This window comes from Limanda limanda, chromosome 9 (assembly GCF_963576545.1).
Source record: "Limanda limanda chromosome 9, fLimLim1.1, whole genome shotgun sequence".
Lineage (NCBI taxonomy): Eukaryota > Metazoa > Chordata > Actinopteri > Pleuronectiformes > Pleuronectidae > Limanda > Limanda limanda.
The window spans coordinates 29060967-29087830 of record NC_083644.1 but is presented as its reverse complement, the minus strand read 5'-3'; the positions used below and the strand labels follow the sequence as shown (position 1 = coordinate 29087830).

The following is a 26864-nucleotide window of genomic DNA, read 5'->3' as shown; positions in this document are numbered from 1 at the left end:
ATCCGCTTGACTCATCCCCCCATCACCTACCCAAAGGACTTATTTTCTCAAATTTAGAGACCAGCACCAGCTATTTAGCTGTGGAAACAAGATCAATATTATGAATATGTTCTTTACTAACAAGACCTGGTGAACTGAACTAACGAGGCCTCTTTTATGAGAGATGAAACGTTTCACTTTACCACATGAAGTTGCCCCTCCAATGGGATTATTGACCGACTGTCATGTGCCCCGGCTCAGGGAAGGTGACTGCGCATTTTGTAGTTTGGTGACAGGATGTGCCATTTGCAATTTGTAGTCAATGAAAAAATAGGGCCCTATTTCTTGCGCCGAGGTCAGCATGTAAAGTGCAGTTAATTGTCCAGTCAGCAGAGTGTGCGCATTTGGTATTTTGGAGACAGGATGTGCCTGGCTCATGACAAATACGGAGATGGACACAACGGATGACGGTTTCAAGTATTTATTATAAATTAAACAACCAAGAAGTAGCGATAAAGGTGGAGTGTGTACGTCAGTAACATCAGTTATTTCGATGTGAGTGTGTGAGCATATTGAGGTGTGAAGCAAAGAGTGCAAACGCTGGCTGGGATGAGTCCAAATGAGAGATAGAGAGCCGAGTGCAAAGCCAGCCCAGGTGCTCTGAATAGGCTGGCTGTCAACACTGTGCTCCTCTGGTACCTTCAAGGACACACAGGAAAACACAGTAACTCTCCACCACACCCACATCTCAGCAGTCAGGCAGGGCCATCACAGTGTATGTACCTTAAACGTAGCCTTAAATCATTTGAAATATCGTAATGGTTTAAAAAGTAATACAATTAATTAAGTATATCCTAATAGAATACTCAAACTCCATATTTCCCATGATACAATACCTTAAAATAGAAATGTCAATTGAATAAAAAAAGGACAAACAGTGGTTTAAGAATGTATTCTATTGTTGAACATAAAATTATGTTAATCCTGTGGACTCCTTCCTGTTCCTGACTCACTCACCATAAAATGTGTACATAGTGTTAATACACAAACACACACAGGTCAGTGATGCCTACAGTTGATGATGTTAGAAAGGTGCTGTGGAAGACAAAAACAACCATGTAATAATAATTGAATAATTTAGTCAAGCACCATACGTGCACTGTCCGCCTGAATCTGAGAAGAGAGAGACATATCGTTTTATAAAGACGGGCCCTTTGAGACCCCGCAGCCACCCTGAAGCTGCATTAGCTTTACTCTCCTTCAGCTAATTTTAGAATGCATTTTGTAAAAAAAGTGTGTTTTTCTTTTCGTCAGATAAAATGACAAATCTGCAAATCTGCAATCCATGATGAATGCTGCAAAGTCATTCTCATATGTTTCTTCATCCCAGTACAAGAGCAAGACTGTAGCAGACTGACAGCCTACACAGCAGCCATATAATTAAAAACCATTGGACACATTGTAATTTATAATATATGTGAAGGAAAAATAAATAATGGAGTCCTTCTGGCAAAGAGGCCCTTGTGCGTATGTGTGTGTGTCATGGAGATACATACAGTATCAATATGTATAAGCAGATGACAGAGCGAACATACCTGAGATAAAAAACATTGCCTTTGAGAGCCAAATAAAACACTTTTCAAGAATCTCTCAAAAAAGACATTGATTTAAAGATATTCCCAAGGCTGACCTGTTCTTGAAAAGTGTTCACAAAAATCCATATTGTGTATCGTTCATGAGAAGTTTCCCCCAGTAAAGCTACAGAGCCGCAGCCAACAATGTGAAATAATGAAGTACATAACTTGTTTCTAGCTCTCTGTTCAAAATTCCTGTCTGTGCTTTAACCTTTAACCTTTCCAGCTATGCTGATACCTTATGTTTCCATTTTCATCTCTGTGTAGCTTTCTTTCTATATTTCTCTCTATGGTTTTAAGTTTCTCATGTTTCCCATGGTCCACTAATATATCATATATGTTTCTGTTCATCTCTCAAATGCTTATCCTTTGAACCATATGAACACATGAAGGCAGCTGTTTCTTATTGTTTCATGTGCTCTGCTGTCTTTGTTCCTTGTCTGTTGATCATGTATTTTTAGTTTGCTTTTGTGAGCAAATGTGTTTGTGAAGGTTGTATGAAGGAGCCCAATAAAAGACTCTGGCATTTGAGCTATAAAGAAAAAAGAAAACTCAAGATCCATGTACCAGCTTTTCTGGAGCCTCCAACACCATCTCACAGTTGTAACTGAACACACACACACATGTTTCTGAACATGTGTTCTTGCTGTCATGGCTAACTTTGTTGCCAGTTCACAATGCTGCGTACAAGTTACTTCCACAGTACAGCAAAGAGATACTGTGTCATTAATTATTACCATGGTACCTTGGTTAAAAAAAAGGGTTAGGGTTAGACCAGACTAATACTCTTCAGCCGTTGAATTAATCAAAGGCACCGTAACAGAATTATAAGTCAAATTAGGCCAAGCAGATTCATTGTAGGTATAAGGTCAACTCTGGTCTGCTCCTTGCTTGAATCAGAGGAGCTTTCAAAGTACCCACTGCAGTTTAAATATTATCTTATACAGACAAGTGTGAAGCTGTGGTACACAGAGAAAGATTTGTTTTAGTAGATAAATGTGTTTGTACTTCTGTACTGACATTTTTTTTGTTATTGGATCTAAATTTATTATATCATAAATCATTCTGCCCTATTGCCGATTATATTTTCACGTATAGCCTTCAAAAGAGTCACTTAATCGGCAGTATTTATTTGCACTGTAGCAAATCACAACACTAAATACATATATTGTACATATATATGTACATAGTTAGCCAGAGTCAATGGGGAGGATAAATATGGCCAGTAACACCCTCTATGTATTGTGTGCTTAACGAAATCTGGTTGTCCGCCAGCCTCCTTTATGCAGTTTTATGGCTCTGAGGGGCTTAAACACTGCAAAATAGTTAAGGACAGCAACAGTGAAGGGTAGGTAAGTGCCTGGCCGCCTCTGCTTCTGTGTGTATATTTGTAAGGGCTGACTGAATACACTGGAAAGTTTGTCCTTCATGGCCTTTTGCTTTGTGTGTTTGAAGACTTTGCACGTCACTGGTTGATGTGTGTGTGTGTCACTGCTCTGCACAGGCTATTGTCTCCACTGGGATTTGTTCACACGTTAATGGATAAGCAGATATTTGCCTGTTTTACTCTGTCTGTTTCTCCTTGTCTTCTTCATCTCACTATTATTTTGCCCCTACTGTTGTTTTTTTTGTTTTTTTTTCACTTTATCTTGAATCCCTCCATCACCATTGCATCCCGCCATCCAAAAACACAATCCACTCAGATCAACGGGAAGGTGGGTTTTTTCACTCTTTTCTCTCCTAACACCAAGGCCTGGCAGACTGGAGCCGTGCTGCGCCAGCATCTCGCTGGGCGCCTCAGGCCCGTCCCGGCCTCTTTCTCAGGGCCCCAACCCCACAGTGCAACTCCTTTGCTCCCCCAACTGCATCCTTCCCCACACTGTATGCTGTCTTGCACAACATCACATATTGCTTCATGCAGCCTGCTCCTCAAAAATTTTGTGAAATGAGCCTCTCTTAAATGCCAATAATGTGCATTACATGTCTCATATACATGTCCCAACCTGGATGGGAACTCTTAAACAGCATGGTATGACAGTTTCATTTTGTTTAATCAAAGAGTGCTAAGTCCTTTTACATCTGCAGGGTTCTGGTCCAATTTCTTTTTATTTTCCACACAGGCAATATTCTTTTCTACGACTACAGTTAGATTTACATCAATGGTCATAGGAGTTGAAGTTGATCAGGTTGAACTCACAGGAAGGGACCATTAACCTTTACTTTGCATTATTATTATTATTGTCAACAGGAAATCAAAGACAACAGATGCACTTGGTATCAACATTGTAATGTACGTTGCAAAGTAAAACAACATTGAATGATATATCATATAACCTACTGCCTGCATTTGCTTTCATGTATATATTCATGTGTGTTAGATCTCCCTGATCACAGTGCCACAACGTTTAAATTATTATGTTTTTAAAATTATATATTACCAGTTAATTGACAGAGCTCTCACAGGAACAACCCCAGGCACTGAAGCACCGGCTGGTGCTTCCCTGCCACCGGTGTCTCAAATCGGTGTCTCACATCCCTGAAAACAGTAGCCTTAGCATTATACCTAAACTGCTAATTACTTTTTAAAATAATTAGCTGTGATAGTGCTTGACATTTTACAAACACAAGGACAGATAAGTACGGTGTTGACCTCAGGTTAGACAAGTCTTCATGTTGGGGAGACCACCTGACCCGGTTGTCTAGTATAATCCTCTTTCAGATTCTGGATCCATGAATTCAGTTACTATGGTCCAGGTTTTTGTAAGCTTTGAATCACACCTCTGACGGGCTTTTTAGATTGTGTAATTATTTGTAGGGTCTTGCACTGTTTCCTATAACATAACCTAATTTTAATTAAAGACACAGAAATTATAATCATGTGTCCAGTTACAAACTCACACCTTTCTTTGTGAAAGAACAAGTGCTTTACATAATAAGTCCAGAGTTTGTGCTCACTTCACAAAATTTTGCACTGTGTCAGTCCAATGATGTCCACTCCAGCATGCTGATCATGTTATTATTGTCCTAGCTTATTCCAAAGCATGCCTTGTCTCAGCTCTCATCTGCTATCTGACCATCATTACACTGAGCAGCAGGCTCTGACCTCAGACCGATTTTACCATGCTCTCCTTATCTGTATCTGCTCGAAAACCTCACTCTCCAAGAGAACAAAATAGCCTAAAAAATGTTTACAGCTTTTTTATGGGACTCTTACAGCTTATTCATTAGTAGGAGAATGTACAGGAACTCAGAAATTGAGGGGTGGGTGCTACCATTTGAGAGTACTACAGCCCTAGCTGAAATGTTTGTGTTTGACATGTGGATATCAATAAATATGCAGACTTCAGGTACATCTTGTAGATTGCATTTTATTCTCCAGAGACAGTACTTTTGTGTTTTTTTATCTGTGGCAGGGAACACAGAGGAATGCTTCATGGGTGATGGGTCTTAAACATTATTTCAAATTTCAGTAACAATACTTGACAGGGATTTCCTATATTCTTGTTGATTCTGACAAGCCATTTGTGTTTAATGGTAATGGCAGATAAAGGGGCTTTGATTAAGCTAGAATAATGGAAGACTTGAAAACTAAAGACGCAATTATAGTAAAATACCAGAGGAGAAAGACAAAGAAAATGAATTAAATATAAATTCTCTACCCTGAGCAATACATAACTGCTTAGGAATCATGTATTGCTTAGCACCACTACTGTTTTGACCAAGTATCTGATCCTTGATGTTCTACAACCTTTGTCATTGGTCCCAGCTTAAACACCTGGTAGACAAAGGTGTTAAATTTAGGAAGAAAATTTGAAGCAAATACTGTTAAATATACTTAACATGAATTTACACAGATAGGCCTGTCTTTCTATTACAAATAGAAAGACAGGCCTGTGTGTAGCTTCATCCAGAATCTACACTGGTGGCATGAGAAAAAGTCTGACTTGTTTCTAGAGAGTTAAAAGAAATTATATTTAGATTGGAAGCTGCAGTTTTTTTCCAGTTGAACAAAAAATGTTATTTCAACTTGAGATGCCATTCACAGCACTTTCTTAATCCTTGTCCATGGATCTTGATGGGAGCATGCTGTCACCTCTCTACCTTTGCTGCTGATGCATGGCATCCCAAGCAGAAAATACAAACCTTACATTCCAACCCATCACAGCTTCCCCCACAACTTTTTCTTTTTTAGAATTTGGCCTTGCAAATCTTCTTCACTCAGCCATCCTTCCCTCCTAATCCCTTCCTGGCATGTCAATAAAGATATGAGTCTGTCTGTATTCTGTCAGCTACCACCTTTTACTGCCAAATGTCCTTATGGTAACTGAGCAACAAGTGCAGTCAAGTCAAACAGTAGCAAATATAAGATAAAATCACTCATAACCTCTGACTCTTTAAACTATTGTCATGGCATCATGAGCCTTATCCATGTCCATGGGTAACTCAATTGTTTCCACTTGATCTATTGAAGAAGATGCTATACCCCTCAGTACCTGCCAGCACATCTGAGACCTTAACTGTTCCAATTGCCAACCAGCAGGCACCTCAGTTTGACCTGACATGAATCAAACTGAATGTCTTACTTTCACACACACAAAAAAAAGAAGAAAATACATTTCAGCACCTGAACAGAGATGATGTCAGGAGTTACTAAAATTTCACGTTCAGAAAACATGAATACATTTAGATTTTTTTACTTTTCCCCTGGGACTGATGGCAGTGACAGATGTGGAGATAGGCAAGTCACCTTGATCATTATCAGAGATCTGGAGGTCCACCTCAGGCTACCTAAGGTTTACCGTTTTCTGTGTAATGCTGTTTACTTTCCATAGTTACATGGACATTAAAAAATGGTCATTCAAGTTAGCTCCAGGTTCACATGTTCAAATATGAACAGAGGATTGGATTTAGAATGACCTAATTTAATGATAATCCATCTTTACATTACATTCATTATCTTTACATACATTCAGCTTTACATCCAATACTGCAATTCACTCCACACAAAATTGTGTGTCAGACACATTCAGACCACAAAACATTACAAGTCATGTTAAGCTCTCCACTGACTAACACAGCCCTTTCATCAACAGGGCCGTGATAATTTTCGAAGGGTTTTAAATTAGTAATTAAAATAAACTAGCACAAAAACGTTTCCACAGCATTGTAGGGACTCTGTAAATGGCTAAAGAAGAAACATTTCCCCTGATTAACATCCCCCACCACCACCACTACAAGTTTTCCCTTTCCTCCTCTGGCATATCATCCACTCTCAGTCCTAAGCCTTTTCTTCTGTCCTCTTTTTCTACATCATGTTCACCAGCACAACAGCTACATCGGGACTTATTTCTGCCAGCATCTCTCTTTTAGAGCCTACAGTTGCGCTTGCCAGTGCTATTCCTGTATGAGCAGAAGCCACAAAGACACAGTCTCTTCTCCCCTACTACAGTAACATTCAGCCCGCGCATGCCCTTAGAAACTCACAAATTGTTGTCAGCCATTGTTCTGCCAAACATACTCAACATACTGACAGTGCTACTTCCCCATGCTTGACTCCGGTATCATCACTTCTCACATTTCCTACACTGAAAGATAGAGTGACTGTATGTGTAACCCTGCTCTTCTTTAGTTAAACCAAAACAAGACCCTAGAAAAGCTCCTGATCCACAGTGAAAACTCCTCAGACTCCCAATCTACCACTGCTTAAATGTAGGGCTGCCACTAACGACTATTTTTCTATCGATTAATCGGACGACTATTTTATCGATTAGTTGATTAGTCTAAACGACAAATTTTCCTCCAAAAAAATCAAATTGACCATTTCATTTCAGTTAATTTTATTTTGACAACAAACTGTATGTCATCGTATAATGCAGCACAAAACAAAATGTGAACAAAGGCTCAAATATTAAAGTGCAAAACTGTAGGTTTAAACTAGCAACTCCAACGTGATAAAAATAAATAAAAAAGAGGGCTTATAAGTTAAGTCAGCAGTGCAACTCAAAAAGATATCAAAGTTTCTATTTAACCCCTTATCAAAATAAAAAAGTTAGGTGTGCATATTAAACAAAGTGCAACATGTTTAAAGTATAAGAAACAATGGTGTCCAGCTCAAAATCCGACTCAAACGTCAGTTAGACATGTGTGTTGTAATGTAAGAATGTCAGCATGTCCACATGTTCTGGACTCAGTCCCCCCCCCCCCCCCCCGGTGCGAACGGAGAGTTCCCTCTAGGACCCGACTCGCGTCCAGGGCCCGCCTTCCGCCCCGGCGACGGACACCGCCCCGCGATCCAAGAGAAAGGAAGCCCCCGCACCAGCGGCGCTGTGGACGAGGACCCCCCCCCCAAAAAAAAGGGGAGTGGAGGGGAGGGCGCCGTCTCCCCCAGCCACGGCATGTGCCCAGCGGTTTAAAAAAAAAATGCTATGCGTAATCGATGACGTCGACGAATCGCGGCAGCCCTACTTAAATCACACTGTTAGTCAGATTTACTTGCCTGTGCTCTGCTAAGTCAAGTAAGCGAGGACTTTCATGGCATGCTTAATGCTCACACAGTGCTGTTGCACTAATTCAGAGATAGCGTAATTAGGAAGTCAATCCCCACACTAAGGGCAGAATCCTTCAGTATTCTCTCCAGCACACTAGGTGCTTCAGGATGAAGGATATGATGGAAATGCCTTTGACTGTCTGCACAGTTGGCTGCAGGTGCATTCTTCCTTGCAGGAAAGCCCAGATTCTCCATAGAAATCAAGTTACGAGCCTCAGGCAACAGCTCCCAATTTGCCACTTTTATAAGTGAACACGACCCAGCCTTATTTAACGGTAATATCTAGTTTACAGAGCTGTCATGATGTGAGGTAATGCTTTATCCACATCATAGGGCTCTGAGGGGACGAGCCAAACTAATTGTTGTGTCCCAACAGGGATGAGAAACAATGAACCGTAAAGATGGCACAATGTTCCGACAGTTTCGCTTTGGACAAATTCCTTTTTACACAGAGAGTTACAACAGTAGATGAGTGTAAACAATCCCAAATAGAGTTTGAGATGATTCAACCTTAAGGTTTGTTGGTTACATAGAGGTAACCATCTAGCTACAGAGCTTACATATGCAGCTGATGACCCCCTCCTCGACATTGTAACCACACATCAAAGTGACTACATGTCAACTGCAAAGGAATGGGAGTGTTGATAATGGAGACAAAATGTAACAAGGTGAAAAACCAACATATCATCAAAAACATATCATTAAATGACTCGTAAAGTCAGTGTGTGTAACATCAGTACTTCAGTTCCTCTTTCATATTCCTGCTGAAAAATGAAAAAACAGACAGACACAGGTGGACGCACAACCTTCTTGACAGATATAATATATCAGGTGCTAATGACACAGATTGCAAACAAAATTTAGTAATTTGGTTTAAAACTGTCAATTCATAGTATAACACAGTATTTTAACTTCTTAATGATTTATTAGTAAGATGATTATAAAGATAAAGCAAAACAATATGATACCTAATGTAATATTATGTCTTAGTTGCTTTATAGCTCATTATCAGAGTCTTGCTTGCATTAGATTAACCACAACACTGAACATTGTGTGTGCTGTTGTCAGAGTGGCTCTTCACCAACCCTAAGGTGGGTGGTTTAATCCCTGACTTCTTTAGTCCGCATTCCTAAATGTCCTTGGTCAAGACATTGAACTCCAAATTTGCCAATAATGTAAGAACATATGTGTGAATACGACTTGAACTGTAAAGTGCTTTGAGTGGTCGATTAGACTGAAAAAGCACTCTAATAATATAGTCTAGTCCATTTATTTTGAGATGATAATTTAGACATGATGTTCATTGATAATAGTTTACATTGATCCTTAAAAATAAAATTTAAATGAATACAAAATGTATAAAACTGTGAAAGCAACCTGACAAACTCAAATTAAATCAAAGCTTTCCTTTGAAAAACCTTATAGATTTCTGTACACATCAAAAACTGAACAGAAACTCACAGAAGAACATTAATCGCATTCGCTAATATGACATGTAGGACATAAGACTGCAGATCTCAACTGAAACGAGTTGAAAAGAAACCTTTCCCATAAACTTACTTTAAACTCTTTCAGCTGAAGAAACAAAATCGGTCTCCATATAAGAGCATTATAGGACAGTCAGGTCTACCAGGGAAATGCTGATCTTACACAGGCTCATTCTTCCTGACGCATCAACCCACACTGCTGCCAGTCCAAGTCAGGCCAGTCAAACATGGAGTCAGCTCACTGGTGGAGCAATCACATCCCCCCTTCGCCTCTCATGCTCCTTCTCTTTACTCCTGCAGTTCGTCGTGTGCCTCCCCGTTTCTCCATCCCTCCCACCAATCATGATGTAATGCCTGGAGGCAGTGTCAACCTGACCTGTGTGGCAGTCGGCGCTCCCATGCCTTATGTCAAGTGGACGACCAGTGAGGTGGAGCTGACACGAGAGGAGGAGATGCCTATTGGCCGCAATGTCCTGGAGCTCACCAACATCCAACATTCTGCCAACTACACTTGCGTGGCCATATCCTCCCTGGGCATGATTCAGACAACGGCCCAGATAACCGTCAAAGGTGAGAAACCGTGAAGGTCTGGGGTTGTAAGGTACTTCTGGTACGATGTGACCTCATTTTCAGAACTTAAATATATTAATAATTTTACTGTTTTAAAGTAAAAACTAAAAATAATAATAATAATAATAATATTAATAATAGCAATACATATAATACTAATAATGGATAAGTATTTCCATTTACTAAAAAAAAGAAAAAAAAAATTCAAGACAGAAACTTTCATAATTTTTCAATTATTCTTACGCTTAAAAAACATAAATAATCAATAAGGCCAAAGGAATTATGGATTTCAGGCTCCACAGCAGACATACATTTACAACAGAGCTTTAGGTCCTTAATCACCTCATAAAAAGAGGTCAGCTTAATTATTAGTTATTTTCATTCACATGCATGTATGAAAATCACCTGAACAAAGAGTCATTCATTCATGGAAGGTAAAATGGATTTGCTCTGACAGAATCTTGATACTCTACAAAAACTCCTTTCAGATGTGTGAACAAACTGCATTATTTCTCTTTATGATTATTTCTCATTAAGTCACTAGCAGTGGTGGCCTGATATGGAAATTACCACAAGTACCTTCATAGTACTCAGTCCAACAATGATGAAGGTTCAAATGTTTCTATGTTATGTAGAAAACATCCTACTTCCTACAACAAGCACATCAACTCAGCTAAACCTGAGTCAATACTTGGCTGCTGCTGACTTGACTTGCAGGCCTACACTGTACATGTTGAGTTTCAGCTCATGCAGAGAATAACAAAGAGAGCGCTTTGGAGATGGGAGCAAGTCTCACAGTGAGCTCAATGATGATTAGCCTTTTAACATGTGGATACTAAATACACCGTCCCATCCAGGCTATTTCTGTACCCACCCACTGTAACTCAGTACTCTCAGTCTCTCTTCTAGTTTCTCTGATATCTATATGTATTTGATCAGCTTTAGTAGTTCTCCTCGTTGTCTATACTATTGATTCTATAAGTGGAGATGAATCCTGATCGTTGTGGCAGCTGCATGATATACAATATGCCTACTCACATATTATACCATAACTGGCAATAACTCCTCCATCTCAATTCTCATTGCTGCTCCCTTCTTATGTATAAATACTTTAAGTGCTGTTCTTGGGTCGGATTGACCCCCAGTGTGTGTGTGTGTGTGTGTGCATCGCGTGATCATCCGCAAGCCCTGGCCGGTCAGGTAGATGGTTAGGGTGACCCAAAGATTGTCCTTATCCAATTCTCCTGGGTGTAGTTGACACCAATGGATTGTCATTCTCGATTCTTCTGGGGGGGCCAGTTAGACACAAACACATACTGGGGGTCAATCCGACCCAAGAACAACACAAGGGTATTAAACAAGGATACCCCCCCATTATGCTAAAAACTTTTTCTTCTAATCAATGTTGTAAGTATTGTAATTTCATTGATGTGTTCAGCTACATGCGCCATCAATTGCATTTATGTTCGTTCTGGGAGAGAGATACCTCACATGTGGCTCTATCTGAGGTTTCTATGTTTTTTATAGGTTTTCTTAGTACAGAGGATGTTGCACCTCGTTGAGACAAATTGTTATTTGTGCATATGGGCTATACAAATAAAGTTTGTTTGATTGATTGATGGAAACGATTGCTGTGAACACAATCCAAGCATCCTAACATGTTAAGTTATTATATCGAAGAGAGAAGAAGGCTGAGATAAAAGATAGTATGAGGAAAGGTGGCAAAATATCACAAGCTGTGTCAACAGCAATCAATACAGAAGATCATTATTCAATTGACATTAAAGTCCAGACAGTGACATGTACTCATTTAATAAACAGAGCATCGCTATCAGTGCACTGTGAAATTGTATAATCATCCTAAATGCCAGGTTCACATGTCTGTATTGAAGGCCTTTATGTCAGAGAGATGAAAAAGGAAGAAGACTGACACTTTTCTGACTCTCTCATCTGTCTCTGCTCTTTAACAGCTCTGCCAAAGCCACCTGCCTCCCTCATTGTGACAGAAACTACAGCAACAAGTTTCACCCTGACCTGGGACTCTGGTAATCCTGAATCGGTGTCCTACTATATAATTCAGTACCGCCCCAAACTGTCTGAAAACGGCTTCCAGGAAGTAGATGGAGTAGCCACCACCCGATACAGCATCGGCGGCCTCAGCCCCTTTTCCGAATATGAATTTCGCGTAATGGCTGTTAACAACGTCGGCCGGGGGCCTCCCAGTGGTATTGTGGACACTCGTACAAGTGAGCAAGCACCCTCATCCCCTCCTCTTCAAGTCCAGGCACGCATGCTGAGTTCCAGCACCATGCTGGTTCAGTGGGAACCTCCAGAGGAGCCCAACGGCTTAATACTGGGTTACAAGGTTTACTACAGCTCCACGCACAATACCCCACTAAGCGCCTGGCAGAAACACAACACAGATAACAGCCAGCTCACCACCATCTCAGGCCTGACCACAGATATCACATACAGCCTGAGAGTACTGGGCTTTACCTCAGTGGGAGACGGACCTTCCTCTGATGTTCTGCAGATCAAGACCCAGCAGGGAGGTGAGAACAAGCTAGTTCTGAAGATGTTACAGTCAAATTGTATTTTCAGCATCATGCTAATGGGTCAGGTGTTTGCTGTATCCCTTTGTGGCAACAGCATCATTTAAAACAGAACTTGCCAGTTGCCTAATTACAACAGAGCTACATAAGTTATAAGTTGAAGTCATGTCTGTGTCTAGCTGTTTAGGAATTTAACACCTAAACTTTTGGTTTGGTAAAAACAACCCCTGCTGTTTTTATCCAGTCAGGAAGGTCCTTTATAGAAAACACTAAACTCTAGTATAGCCCAAACTACATAGGTCTGAAAGTAAATGGTACAACCAAACAATTTTATTAAATGTTCAGTGTGTAGATTATATGGGGATAGTATGTTTCAGGAACAAACCTACAGATGTAAAACATGCATCCCTTTGCCTACTGCAGTTTTCATTCTTGGTATAACATTATATTACATTTTATTTAGCTGACGCATTTATCCAAAGCGACTTACACGTGCATTTAACCCCGAGGGTACAAACCAAGAACAACAAGAATCAAGAAAGTACAGTTTAATCAAGTGCCATTTAAGTGTTACTAAATTGTTAGTTTCAAAAATGTTTAGTATTTTTTTTTTTTTCTCTATTCAAGGTTTAGTCGGAAGAGGTATGTTTTTAGTAAGTTTAACATTAAACCTTATAGGCAGCTGTTGGATTCATCAATTGCCAAAAGATTTACCACAACAAACAAAAAATTGAATTTATATTGGTATGGTATATAAGGTTTATTACCTATTCAGCAGAAAACTGGAACCGTTGTTCCTCTGAAACCCTTTGTTTCTCAAAAGAGATTTACATCTTGAAGGCACTACCAGTGCTTATTCTTGTTTCTGTCATAATATGTCTCATTTTGCTTCAACTTGTCGCATTTAGCTTTGGCTCACACACATATTCAAATCCATACAGGCAGAAGATTCAGGGGTCACGTCCTATACAAGTAAGAAAAAATTAAAAACAGATAAGTAAAATAAAAGTATACAGAAATAAAAGTAAATCGATTAAATGGTAAAACAGAGTGCCTCTTTTGAGGCAGAGCATTCTGAGCTATGATACAAATCCTCTTGTGAGAATAGTGGAAACATTCAGACAAACATATGACAGAAAGGGTTCCCATGTTTTACGAAAGGCATCATCATTGCTGTGAAGTTTACATGTCAAATGGTCCAACACAACATATTCAAATACAACCCTTTGCCACTGAGCCTTAGATGGAGCTTTATCTGTGATCCAATTCAAAAGAATACACTTTCTAGCACAAAAAGCAAGTGTCTGATAAAGTCTTCTTTTAAATTTGTCAGTGATGGACATGTCAGATATACCAAGTAGCAGGTATAAAGGGTTATTAATACTGTTAATAGACAGAATCTTATTAATTTCCTGCCCTATGACCTGCCAAAACTGCTGTATTTTTCTACAATTCCACAAACAATGTGTCAGACTACCAGATTCTATCTTACACTTGGGGCACAGTGGAGATGTATTAGGGTTGTATTTATGACGTTGAGAGGGAGAGATATGTACCCTGTGTAGTAGCTTCAGTTGCATAGCTCTCACTCGGTTACAGACATTCAGTATTTTAGCATTTTTCCAAGCATCATTCCAGTCATCATCTGTTATCCTAACATTAAGTTCCCTTTCCCATAAGCCCTTCAGAGAGGAGGTGTTTGTGATGTTATACTCCTTAAGGATATTATAGAATAGGCTAATAGAACTGCCAGATTTTTGCAAAAAGAGCTGTCTCTCTAGGCGTGAGATATCCTGACACTGAAGGATTGAGGTATCCTTCGTGACAAAATCTCTCACTTGCAAATATCGAAAGAAATCCTGTTTTGGAATATCATATTTCGTTTTCAACTGACTAAAAGACATCATGGTAGAGCCTTCCAATAGTTTGTGTAAAGTAGATATTCTTTTATTTTCCCAAATCCGAAAGTTATTGTCCATTAGTCCAGGGGGAAAGTCAGGATTGTCACATATTGGAGTGAATACAGAAGTGAATCGAGATCTGCCCTCTAATTTTCTAATGGCATACCATGCCTTAACTGTGGAGATTGTAATAGGGTTAGTACAAGCAGACTTCAAAAATGTATTTTTCCTAATAAACAGAAGCTTAACCAAAGGGTGTGACATTGAACTTTCTACATCCAACCAGAGAGACGTAGACTTATTATGCACCCAGTCAGTCAGCTATGATACGCAAATGAACACTAAGCTGAAATTTTCTAATGTCCGGGAGATCGAGACCCCCCTCTGAGGATGGAAGACATAGCGTAGCTATTTTCAGGGGTGCTTTCTTCTTAGACCATATAAAGGAGATAAACCAACTATTTAACTGTTTGATAGTCTCATTTGTATGGGGTAAAGTAGCCTAGGGAGAACGTTCATTTTTAGAAGTGCGACACGGCCTAACCAGGAAATTGGGAGGGTATTCCATCTTTCGAGGTCTAGCCTTTTACGCTCCAATATGGGTGGGAAATTTGCTTTGTATAGCTGTTCAAACAAGGGTGTTACACGTATTCCCAAATAGACAAAACCTTCTGGCGACCATTTAAACGGGAAGGGAGATGGGGTTTTAGGTATCTGTTTCAGACAGCCTAATGGCATCACTTCCGATATGTTAAAACTTATTCTGTAACCAGAAAAAGTACTGAACATATTAATGGTCTCAATAAGGGTTGGAATAGATACCTCAGGTTCAGTCAAAACAATCAAGACGTCGTCAGCATAAAGAGTAATCTTGTTGTCTAGTGGCCAAGGTGAGACCATGTATGTTTTCATTTATCCTGATAGCCTCAGCAAGTGGCTCAATTGCTAAGGCAAAGAGCAGGGGTGACAGAGGACACCCTTGCCTTGCACCTCTAAAAAATTGAAAGTTAGAAGATTGCAACCCATTGGTAAGCACTGCAGACAGGGGATTTGTATAAAGTAACTTTATCCAGTTTATCAAATTTTCACTCAGGCCAAATTTGTGTAGTGTAAAAAACAGGTATGTCATCTCTACGCGATTGAACGCCTTCTCAGCGTCCAGAGAAAGTACTACACAATTCAAAGACTGCTGTTGAAAAACCTGAATTGTGTTTAATAATCTGCGCATATTGTCGTATGAATTACGACCTTTAATGAATCCAGTTTGGTCATCATTTATAAGAATAGGGAGCAAGCCTTCTAGTCTTGTTGCTAGTATTTTGGAGAGGAGTTTCAGATCAGTATTCAATAAGGAGATACTGTATGACGTACTGTACTGTACTGTATGACGCACAGTCTTTGGGGATTTTACCTTTTTTTAAAATTAGAGAGATGTTCGATTCTCTCAAAGACTGTGGCAAAACACCTCTCTCAAAAGAGTCATTAAACATATTTAGAAGTGGGTCAATCAGTAAATCACAGAACTCTTTGTAGAATTCACTACTGAATCCGTCTGGACCTGGGGCTTTACCAGACTGTAACCCTTTAATAGAATCGAGTACCTCCTTCTTAGATATAGGAGCTTCAAGAGATGCTTTCTGGTCCTCAGATAAGCTAGGAAGGTTAAGAGAAGAGAAAAAATTGTTCATTTTTTAGTTGTATCAGTTTGTAGTTCAGATTTATACAAACTTTCATAGTAAGTTCTAAATGCATCATTAATGGCCACAGTGTTAAATGTCTGTTTACCCCGAATGTCTATGATTGAAGAGATAACTCGGGAGTCAGCCTTCTTCTTCGTCCAATATGACAGATATTTCCCAGCTTTATCTCCATGTTCGTACATTTTTTGTTTGGCAAGTCTGATTTTACCTTCTGCATCTTCTGTCCATAGTAAATTTAAAGCACACCGAAGTGCAGAAATCTCTTTAAGTTTCTGTACAGATGAGTTTTTGACATATTCTTTCTCAGCATGTTTCAGTTTGGACTCTAAGATTTTTCTTTGTCCATCCTGCCTTCGCCTCCTAGTGGACGTATAGGATATAATAATACCTCTGGAGAAAGCTTTAGATGTTTCCCACAACAATGAGGAGTCATTAGTGGAGGCTGAATTAACAGAAAAAAATGACTGAAATTCTTCTCTAAAGTAAGATAAGAACTTGCTGTCTGTTAGGATAGAAGGGTTGGACTTTCAATGTCTGGTTTGGTTGACTGGGTTCTCTAAATTATATTGTATGAACACAGCAGCATGATCAGAAATAACTATTTCCTATAGAGCTGGAGATAACTGACGGCAGTAGAGTTCTCGGGAGAAAGAAATAGTCAATCCTGGTATAGGATTTGTGAACATTTGAGAAAAAGGTATATTCTTTTTTAGCAATATGTTGGGCTCTCCACACATCTGCATAGTCTAGGTCCTCACAAAGTGCTGATATCGTTTTAGCTTGAGGTAAAAGTGATGATTTACCAGGTGGAGATTTGTCCATGATAGGATTTAAACGGCAATTAAAATCTCCTCCAATAAACGTGTTTCTGACATTAAGATCTATCACTTTAGAGAAGGAAGAAGTAAGAAGGTCACTTGGGTATCCATGTGGGTTGTAAATATTCATTATAGCAATTTCTTCCCCATGTAGTATGCCTCTCACAATCACATAACAACCTGCTGTGTCTTTTGTACAGTCTAGAAGTTTAAATGGTACATTCCTCTGGATTAAAATGGCCACGCCTCGACTCCTTGAAGTAAAAGATGAAAAATAAACCTGTCCAAAACCTCCTCGTTGTAATTTCAAATGTTCACTGTTGTTTAAATGTGTCTCTTGCAATAGCGCTATGTCAACGCATTCCTTTTTAAGATAAGTTAGAACCTTTTTCCGTTTGACAGGTGTATGAACACCGTTTACGTTCCAAGTGCATAGCTTCAAAGCTGACGTGATCATGGGCTATGGACTAAAATATTGCCTGAACACATTGCATTTGCCTGTAATGTAAACCATAATGATGTGAGCCGAACAGAACAAAACCAAAAACAGGACATTATAAAGGTTATAACAAAAAATAGTGCATCTAAGGCAACCTCTGCTTAACACTGGCATAAAATGTACACACTGTCCTTCTCCTAAACTTGGAGGAGCTCGAGCGAAAGGCTTCTCTAGCAACAAAAGAAAGATATCTATCCGGGAAATCCGGAGGCATTGCTTATAGTGATCCTACAAAGCTAAAAGACATCATTAGTGCTCCAAATCAAGTGTAATGCATATCCATTATCTAACTGCAAAACTTACTAAAGGTCCGACAGATCCGCTGCTCAGCATGAAAACTTAGATTAATGTTCACACATCATCATCACGGGGGGCATCTTTCAGTGACTGGATGTATTTCAGAGATGTCGTGGAACATCTTTGTGGATCCGCGACAGGTGACTCTTAGGGACGCGGGGTACACTTGCCTGTAATCAGCACCGAGCGCTCTCAGCTGTTTCTTCACTCCGTCGTATCCCTTTCTCATGCGGAGAACGGAAGCTGAAAAGTCCTGAAATATCATCACCATCGCGTCCTCACGTTTCAGCGCTTGATTTCTCCTTCCCATCTCCCACGACGCATTCATCACATGCTGTTTATCCTGATAGTTGTGGAACCTGACCAGCACCGGCCGCGGTTTATGGGTGGAGGGGGGCTTCGGGGCCAGCGAGCGGTGTGCTCTCTCCAACTTCACGCGGCCCGACTTCGTTTCAATGTGAAGGATTTTAGGGAGCCAAGCCTCAAAGAACTGAGTCGGCTCATCTCCTTCAGCCTCCTCTGGGAGTCCAATGATACGGATGTTTTTGTGTCGTCCTCTGTTCTCCAGGTCGTCGGACCGCTCGCTTAATTCACAAACCAACTTCTCCAGAGCTTTCAACTTTCCGTCCACCGGGTCTGTGACGTCTTCCAGCGCTGAAATCCTCTGCTCGGCCTCGGTTATCCGCTTCTCATGGCTGTCCAGTTCTTCTCTGTGTATTTTTAAGAGCTCTGACAGTGGGCCGAGTTTTTCGTCGATGACTCTAGAGATGTCAGCTGTAATTTCGCCCACCGCTTAGCGAAGCGCCCGTAAGCTAGCCTCGGCTCCGGTGTCGGATATGATGCTAGCTCCCGCATGGACCTCGCCAGCCTGCTGGCTGTGCTCAGCATCATCGGGAGCTTGATTTCTTTTACGTGGCATGCTGTCGGATTGCCTCAGAAAGTAGCTGTCAATGTTCATGTTAGGCTAATGAACCATTAAGAGGTTGGAGTACTATTTTTGTAGGTTTAAGTGAATAAATTAGCTAATAAGCGCAGCAGCTCTCCCGAAAGTGACCTTCCCTCACGCCGCCATCTTGAAAAACTGCATTTAGCTTCTTTGATGACGCTGGTATATGCTCCCTTGTTTTATCTGTTGTAAATTTATATGCATGATCCTCCATTTAGTGTTAATTAGAAAACTTCTAAGAAAATCTTTATAATTTTTATATTCTGCTTTCAAGTGTATATGTTTTATGTGCAGCATGTGAGTTTAGGGGTTTAAGCCTGATGAGTCACACAGTTAAACACTTTTAAAGCTGCCCTTGTGGTGCTTGTTATCCAAACTTCATGAAGTAAGATTAAATTAAAACCAAGTGACAGTGATCACAGTGTGATTTAACAGTCACATTAAAGAAATCACAAAATCAGCATGTATCACCTCAAAAACATGACAAAAAAGAAATTTGGAAAAACTTCACCTTGTTTCTCCTAAAATTGACTACGACAATAGACTTCATCCCTGTTCTTCAATCTCTGCAATGGCTGCCAGTAAACCACAGGATTGAAGATTTACTACTAAGTTACCTTTGAGAACACTGGGGAGTGGAGAAGCATCTTTTAGTCATTATGTAGCACAGTGCTGGAACCCAATGCCTGATCATCTTTGGAATGCTCCATCCATTGAAGTTTTTAGGTTGAACTTTTTAACAAGGTCGTCATTGTATGTTTATCCATTTCTATTGTATTATTTTACACAATTCTATTTCAACTTATTTTTACATTTTCAAACAAATTCCTCTTTATGTCTTTAACATCATTTCATTTTTTATTTTTACCTATCTTATTCTACCCTTGTAAATGTTTTTTTTGTTTCTTTCCTTTCTGAGTTTAGTTTTCATTTAAACACATACAAATGACATAATGAACTACTCCTCAATGAAATGATTTGATACATTGCAGCTACAGTTGTGAAATGCATTGATGCTTGGCTGTTTTTATCAAGCTACGTACTGATGTATGTTAGTATAACTTATTAGTAGCAGCTTAACTGTCTAGCCACACTGTGTTACATCATTTTGTAGTTACATAAAAACAGAGTTGTCAAATATTCACCAGCTTAGCTGAGTAGAGTTGGAATATTCAGGAGTGCATACAGTAATGTGGATGTCTGTGTAATAAGAAGGTCCGACACACGACACAAGTGACTGACTGCACGACTGCACGAATTTACTGCGCATGGAGGGATTAAAACATGACATCACAGCAGAATTGCAGTAGAAGATAAAGCCACCCAGAGTCAGCCGACTTTATTTATTTGTGGAATAGAGTTCAGCATCCCTACATGCTCACATAAATCATTTTGACTTGAGTGCATATAACAAAGTCTAGTAGTAACTGTATCAAAGTTAGAAGAGTTGGCTGGTTCTACACTCTGTTTTATCACATCTCTGGGATAAGGGGAAATTCTCACAACACATGCCATCTATTATGTAGCTGTACTTGATATCATATCATAAGGAGCAATGGGCTGTGTGGTGTGAATCAGCAGTTCAGGCAAAATAAATCACTGCTTCATTACTGGTAACTTCAAACAACACTGGGACGGATGTACTTGGACAAGATACTGAACCTCAAATTACTCTTGACAGCTGTGCATAAAGTCTATGAATGGTATCACAGTTTAAAGAACTGCATATAGAAGTGCTTTATGAATTAATGTGTGCATGTATACTGTAAAGTGCTTTAAGTGGAAAAGGTTACTTCTGGGGACTTAAATGTTCAGTGTGTAAGATTTAGTTGTAAGGGATCCATAGGCAGTAATGAATTTAAAATAATCCTAGTGATGTTTTCACTATTGTGTTTCATTTAAATTGGATGAATCGTTGTTTTCTTTAGCCTAGAATTGGCCCTTTATATTGAAATACTTCCTCTCAACAGAGGCTGCCATGTTTTTTTTACAGTGGTCCAAACTAGACAAACTAAACACCTTTTGAGCTTTTATGATAACTGAAGGCTTCCACAGGGTGAGTTGACGGGTATTTGCTGAAACATGCAACTTCACCACTAGATGTCATTCAATTCTACACACAGAACCATTAACAGTCTGGAAGGCTTTTTACAATTTTTTTGGCATGTATCATACATTTTAGGTATTGTCACATGTCCACATATTAATTTTGATATTGCTACATTTGTAAACTAATAGTGCTGTGTAAGGCTGTTGTAGTTGGTGCAATCAGATAGAGGGCAACATATATTAGCAGCTCACTCTGAATTGTATTTTAGAGTGTAATGTAAACTAGCAAACAACATTTCAAAGTTACTTATGAAGACAAATTGTGCATCATGGAGTGTGTTGACTGGAGTCCCACTTCAGCTGCAACAAAGCAAAGTTAAGCAAGACTGTGTATCAAATAGCAGAATCCATGAATGGCTGTAATGATGATCGTATTAACATAGTTCAGTAAATGCCTGGCATTTAAGGGCATTATACAACTGATAATAAGATTCTTAGCTAAGTGACATTACCTTCATCAGCTTGGTTGCTGTTGGAATTATGGACGAGTATTGATTGCAGCCTTTCACATTCTTTTTGACTGAACTAAGATCTAACTTTATTGCTTTTTATTTCCAACTATAAAAACATCCTTCATTGCCTGCCTGTAATTCTATTAAGCTCTTTGAACCTCATCTGCTCTTTGTTTCTGCCTCCAGTTCCAGCTCAGCCGTCTAGGTTTGAGGCTGAAGCAGAACTGGATTCACGCATCATGCTGTCATGGCTTTGGCCAGTTCAGGAGCCCATCATTAGCTTTGAGCTGCTCTACTGGGAAGCCAACAACCCTAGAGACAAGGTAAACACCACCTTGAAAACATTTTCCTACCAGTCTGATACTTTGATGGGAAGGATATTAGTGCTGAAACGGGTACATGGGCTTATATTTATATTTCATTGTTCTTGAGCTGATTTGCACAAACAGTCTTAGAATGGAAGCTAAACTACACCTGCATCGGATTAACATTTCTCTGGAAACATGTGACAAAGTAAGATGGATAGTTAATATATTCTTTGAGAATAATTATTTTTGTGTGGGTGTGTTTACATACATGGCTTTCTCTCTCCACAGCATCGCGTCACTTTCGAGCCCGCAGGTTTCTACGCAGTTGATGGTCTGAAGCCGGACACGGTCTATATGTTTTCCCTGGCAGCACGATCTGAGATTGGTTTAGGAGTCTTTACTAAGCCAATTGAGACCAGAACTGCCCAATCCAGTAAGTACGCAGCCTTTTAAGACCACTTCAACACATGTTCAGTTATTTGGACTATGTAAAAAGAAAAATTATCCATTGTTTACTCCTAGTTCTGGTTTTTTTCATGTTTAAAGTAATTTATTGAGAATAATCTATGAAGAGTAAACATGAAGCCACATTTAATGAAAGGTAAGTCTTACACAAGACAGTGTCAGTGATGTCATCCTGCATCATCAGCTTTCATGGACACCATGATTTGTAGTTCTTTTATAACCTGCTAAATTTAAACAACATGATACAAACACAACACACTTTTTTTGTAACTGTTTTTCCCCGACTTATATACAGAATGCGTATGGCGGATACCACGGATACCATTGTACAGCTCAACAGATCATGAATGTTTGTGATCAGGAGTTTAATTTCACAATAGGGCTACTGTAGGAGTCGAGGGAATAAAGTGGTCCAGAGATCTCTCGCTTTGTGCGTTCGTTTTATTTCATAAACATTTCACGCCACAGAGAACTTCCGGGCGTCACCAAAACATCTGCCTTTAACCACCTCCAGGGCCCTTGTTACCTTGGTAACCCCACAGCTCCTTACAGGGTGTGTAAGCGTGCAAACCACATAGTGCAATCAATTAGTGTAAATCAATGTAACAGTCTTTGGGGAATTCTGTCTTATCACGTGTCCACTTGAGTACACTCATTAATTTATTACATGAATTACAGTTAAAGTCAAGCAAAAACAAGTGTCATGTTCACAGGTTCTTATTTATCAATCTGATTGATTGTCACCCTTGGCTCTTACCTAGAGTCTCAAGAATGCCTTGAGGGATTTGTTTCAAATTTGGTACAAATTATAACCTCAAGCATGAACTGATTCGATTTTGGTGTTTGAAGGTCAAGGTCACGGTGGTCTCACCAAGTATGTTCATGATTATCCAGAACGTATTATTTTAAGATCAACTTGAGGGAATGTCTTTAAATTTTGTTCAGACATTCACTTGGATTCACAGATGAACTGATAATATTTTTTAGCCTGTAGGTCAAAGATCAAGGTCAAAGTGACCTTAACTTCCAGTGGTTTTGATATATTTGGAATGCCCTTATTTCATTACATCTGGCACAATTCGTTTTGACTCATTGATGACATGTTTATAATTTGATTCAAAGGTCAGTGTGACCTTTCAAACATGCTCAGCCCAAAGACTGTATATATAAGTGGACGTAGGGTCAGTGAGGTCACCCGATTGTTTCTGCAGAGTGAAAATGAGGCTAGTAGTAGGCGTTCACCTGGCGCCATCTTGCAGATGCTGACTCGTCCTCGTTCCTGGCTAACCAATAAATGGGCAAAGAGGAGGAACGCGAGTGAAGACCGACAGCTGAGCCACGCCCACAGAGCTCAAGGTTACCTGGTTAATTTAGGCTAAGGAGCTAGGCTACATGCTACCCGCGGTTGCCAACCGGCTAGCGCTGCGGTGTTGCTGCTTCCGGATGGTCGCGATCTTTACAACGAACTCACTAGAGGTAAATAACCTTGAAACTATACAACAAAAAAAGATAGCTTATTCTATTGTCATAATCATATGCTTACATGCCTCAAGTGGTTTTTAATATGTAATTGTTATAAAAGTTGCCGTTTTTTTAACATGTCTAATGAACAGATTGAAGCAAATTAACTACATTGCTACAGAGTTGTGTGTTTGGTTGTCACTTGATTTTAATAAGTTAATATCAATACGCTACGTGTGTAATTTGCATGTGATAGTAACTATATGTGTCACAAATGTTCTGATACATGCTGGTATAACCACCATTACTCTTACCACCTTGTTTATTGAGACTGTTATGGAATTTACAGTGAATTATACAGTTTAGATAAGATTATAATCTCCACACCGGTGTTGTAAACAGTTCTCATATTTGTTATATAATATTTTCACACTGAGAAGTGGAGAGACTTGATGTGGACTGTTTACTCTCAACAGCTCTGTGGGAGATTATCACCTTGAATATTACAGATGAGATAGAAAGACATTTTATCTATTTGTACAATGTTTTATTTCTTTCAGTACTTTTATCCAAAGCAACTTACAATACGTGCATTTAACCATGAGGGTACAAACCCAGAACATCGGTTCTGTCTGAAATCTGTGTTGCTTCCACCTGCTGAACACAGAATAAACTGTAAGAACCAGTCTTTGCTGGAACCTACACATCACAAAATATTATTTTATAGTGAGTTTCTTCTTTTCATTAGATGAAGCACTGCAGCACCTGATGTCCTCAGCATCCACTGTGGCAGCAGCAACATGGTGGAGATCGGCAGCTTCAGGCTGGTGAACATGAGGACGAACTGCACCAGCTTCATCTGCACAACACTTCATGTTTTCCTCCCTTAACTAAAGATGGCCTGCAACCGTTTAGAGTTGGAAGTCATTGCTAAATGTCATGGATAATAGAGTTAATTTATATATTCATTATGTTTGGTTAAAAAATGAACACTTATCAGAACAATGTTTATCTTTTACTTTCTTACTGATACACTTTAGATAAGAGCCCAGTGTTTTATTTTTCTTCTTTGCCATAAGAGACAGAACACGGTCAGCACAGCTGTGTCCTTCAGGCTCGTCCTCCCTAATAAAAGGACAGGAAACATAAAAGTATGGCATTATTGTAGAGGAAGTGTTCCTTATGAACAAAGTTTGTACCCTTATTTTCTGTGGATATTCAACTATGTATTTGAATATGGTTTTGGATTAAACTGTGCACTACCAAGACAATGAACGTACAGTATGGAGTTTTTCCACATTAAAAGTATTGAATATATTATTTAATACATTATGTAGTATGTGCAATACTTTGCTTTGATTGTTTGTAAGTTATGAAAACAGGTCTGTACCTGGAGTCAGTGTTGTAGGAATGACTCAGTGTTCAGTTTGGTTGGATTCCAGTTGTGTCTCATGTTGGAACATTCAACACAAATACACAGATGTGTAAAGTCATACATGTGCCAGGTTAACTCCTTTACAGACTTTTACATAGTAAAAATAAAAGTTTATTACTTAACAGTTCATCATATTATAATCATTTCAGTTTAGGAAATAGGCCGTGACTATCAGCCTCAGGTTCTCTATGTGACTGTGCGTAATGCTACTTACTTTACACAGCTGCTCTTAAAATGCAGATGTAACTGTAAATACTCACGTTTCAGTTGAGTAAAAAAAAAAAGTTGAGTAAATCTGTTTCTGCAGAATAATAATCTGTGTATCGTAGTCAAGTCAAATGGGTTGGCGAGTGAAACAACTTTACATAACATAAGATATCTAACGTAGTGGAGCTTATTCTCCAGACACACACAGTTGCCTGTCTCAGTTTAAAAGATTCATCCTCATAAACTCTAACCTCTCTCTGCTGGGTGGACCGGCTCATGTCGGTTCATGTCGGTTCAATAACTCCTGTACGGTCCCGTTAGCGTCGCCATTACTGCTGGTATCTTGCCTGCGGGCTAGCAGAGCTAAGCTAACAAGCCAGGTACAGAGAAACACCAGTACCTGCGAATCACTACTAACACACTAATAAAATACTGAACTTTACTTACCACAAAAACGGGAGCATAGACGTCTTCAACTTGTCCGTCTGGAGAACATGCCGAACATCAAACCGTATTATTCATCCTATATGTGAGTGAGAACCCTCTCCACAGACTCAGGTCGTGTTCAGTGACGGGGATAAGCTAGCCTGTTAGCTCAGGTGAAGCCGAGCAGGCAACAGGCGAGGAGCTGGAGTCGCGAGCTAATGGTGACGTCATGTTCAGAATCAGAATCAGAATCAGAATTCTTTTATTTGCCAGGTATGTTTGCACATACAGGAAATTGCCTTGGTGTCATTGGTGCACTACTTTTGTACATAAAACAACAATATAAAAAACAACAATATATAAGAAATAGAATAAAATAAAATAGAATAAAATAAAATAAAATAAAATAAAATAAAATAAAATAAAATAAAATAAAATAAAATAAAATAAAATAAAGTATATACATATATACAGTAACAGAGTAACAGAGTTATGGGCACGTGCTGTGCGAAGGTGCAGAGATTGGTGATAGTGCCAGTAGTATATAAGTTATAAATGATGTGCAAGGGGGGGTTGGTGGGGTAGAGTCAGTGTGATGCAGAGTCAGTGTGGTGCAGGGGGCTTGTTTGTGAGCCCCACTGCCACGGGGAAAAAACTGTTCAGATGTTAGATGTTAGAATTATTCATAATATCGAACCTCTATATGTTCGAAAAAAATTCACCCCACTCAGAGTTTTCATGAAGGAAGAACTTAGTGATTGAGACTAAAACTGTTTTTTGAATCAGGCTGTAAACAGGTTTAATTCTGCTCTAAAGTCGGGCTTTTTAACATGGGAGTAAATGGGAATTGACTCCTTGGAGCCAGCCTCCCGTGGCCACCCAGTGAGCTGCAGCTTCTTGCACTTCCATATTGGCCTCATCGCTCATCCCGGGATGTTGCCCCTAGGTGCTGCCTTGTGAATGTAATATCAAACACTGAGTCCTGCCTGAGTGTGTCTGCAGAACCTCCATTCTAACCCCAGCATCAAGGGCTGACTGGCCATCGGGAGTGCTGGGAGTTTCCCCCGTTGG

At 39.5% G+C, this 26864-nt stretch overlaps 1 protein-coding gene and 1 long non-coding RNA gene across 7 annotated transcripts in view; one reads left to right on the top strand and one right to left on the bottom strand.

Annotated features, from left to right (window-relative positions):
* ptprfa (protein tyrosine phosphatase receptor type Fa) overlaps nt 1-26864 on the top strand; it is a 151839-nt gene that overhangs the window by 26153 nt on the left and 98822 nt on the right. For 3 of the 6 annotated variants that reach the window (XM_061078477.1, XM_061078476.1, XM_061078478.1), the window contains exons 6-10: nt 3317-3328; nt 9948-10217; nt 12188-12769; nt 21678-21814; nt 22088-22232. In XM_061078477.1, the coding sequence (XP_060934460.1) occupies nt 3317-3328; nt 9948-10217; nt 12188-12769; nt 21678-21814; nt 22088-22232 (1146 nt within the window). The remainder of the gene's footprint in view (nt 1-3316; nt 3329-9947; nt 10218-12187; nt 12770-21677; nt 21815-22087; nt 22233-26864) is intronic. The other 3 variants (XM_061078475.1, XM_061078473.1, XM_061078474.1) reach the window with 1 other exon arrangement.
* LOC133010828 (uncharacterized) lies at nt 24276-25371 on the bottom strand. Its single transcript, XR_009680696.1, has 3 exons — nt 25116-25371; nt 24753-24850; nt 24276-24626 (listed from the first exon to the last, which is right to left on the bottom strand). It is a non-coding gene; the product is annotated as an uncharacterized LOC133010828 (long non-coding RNA).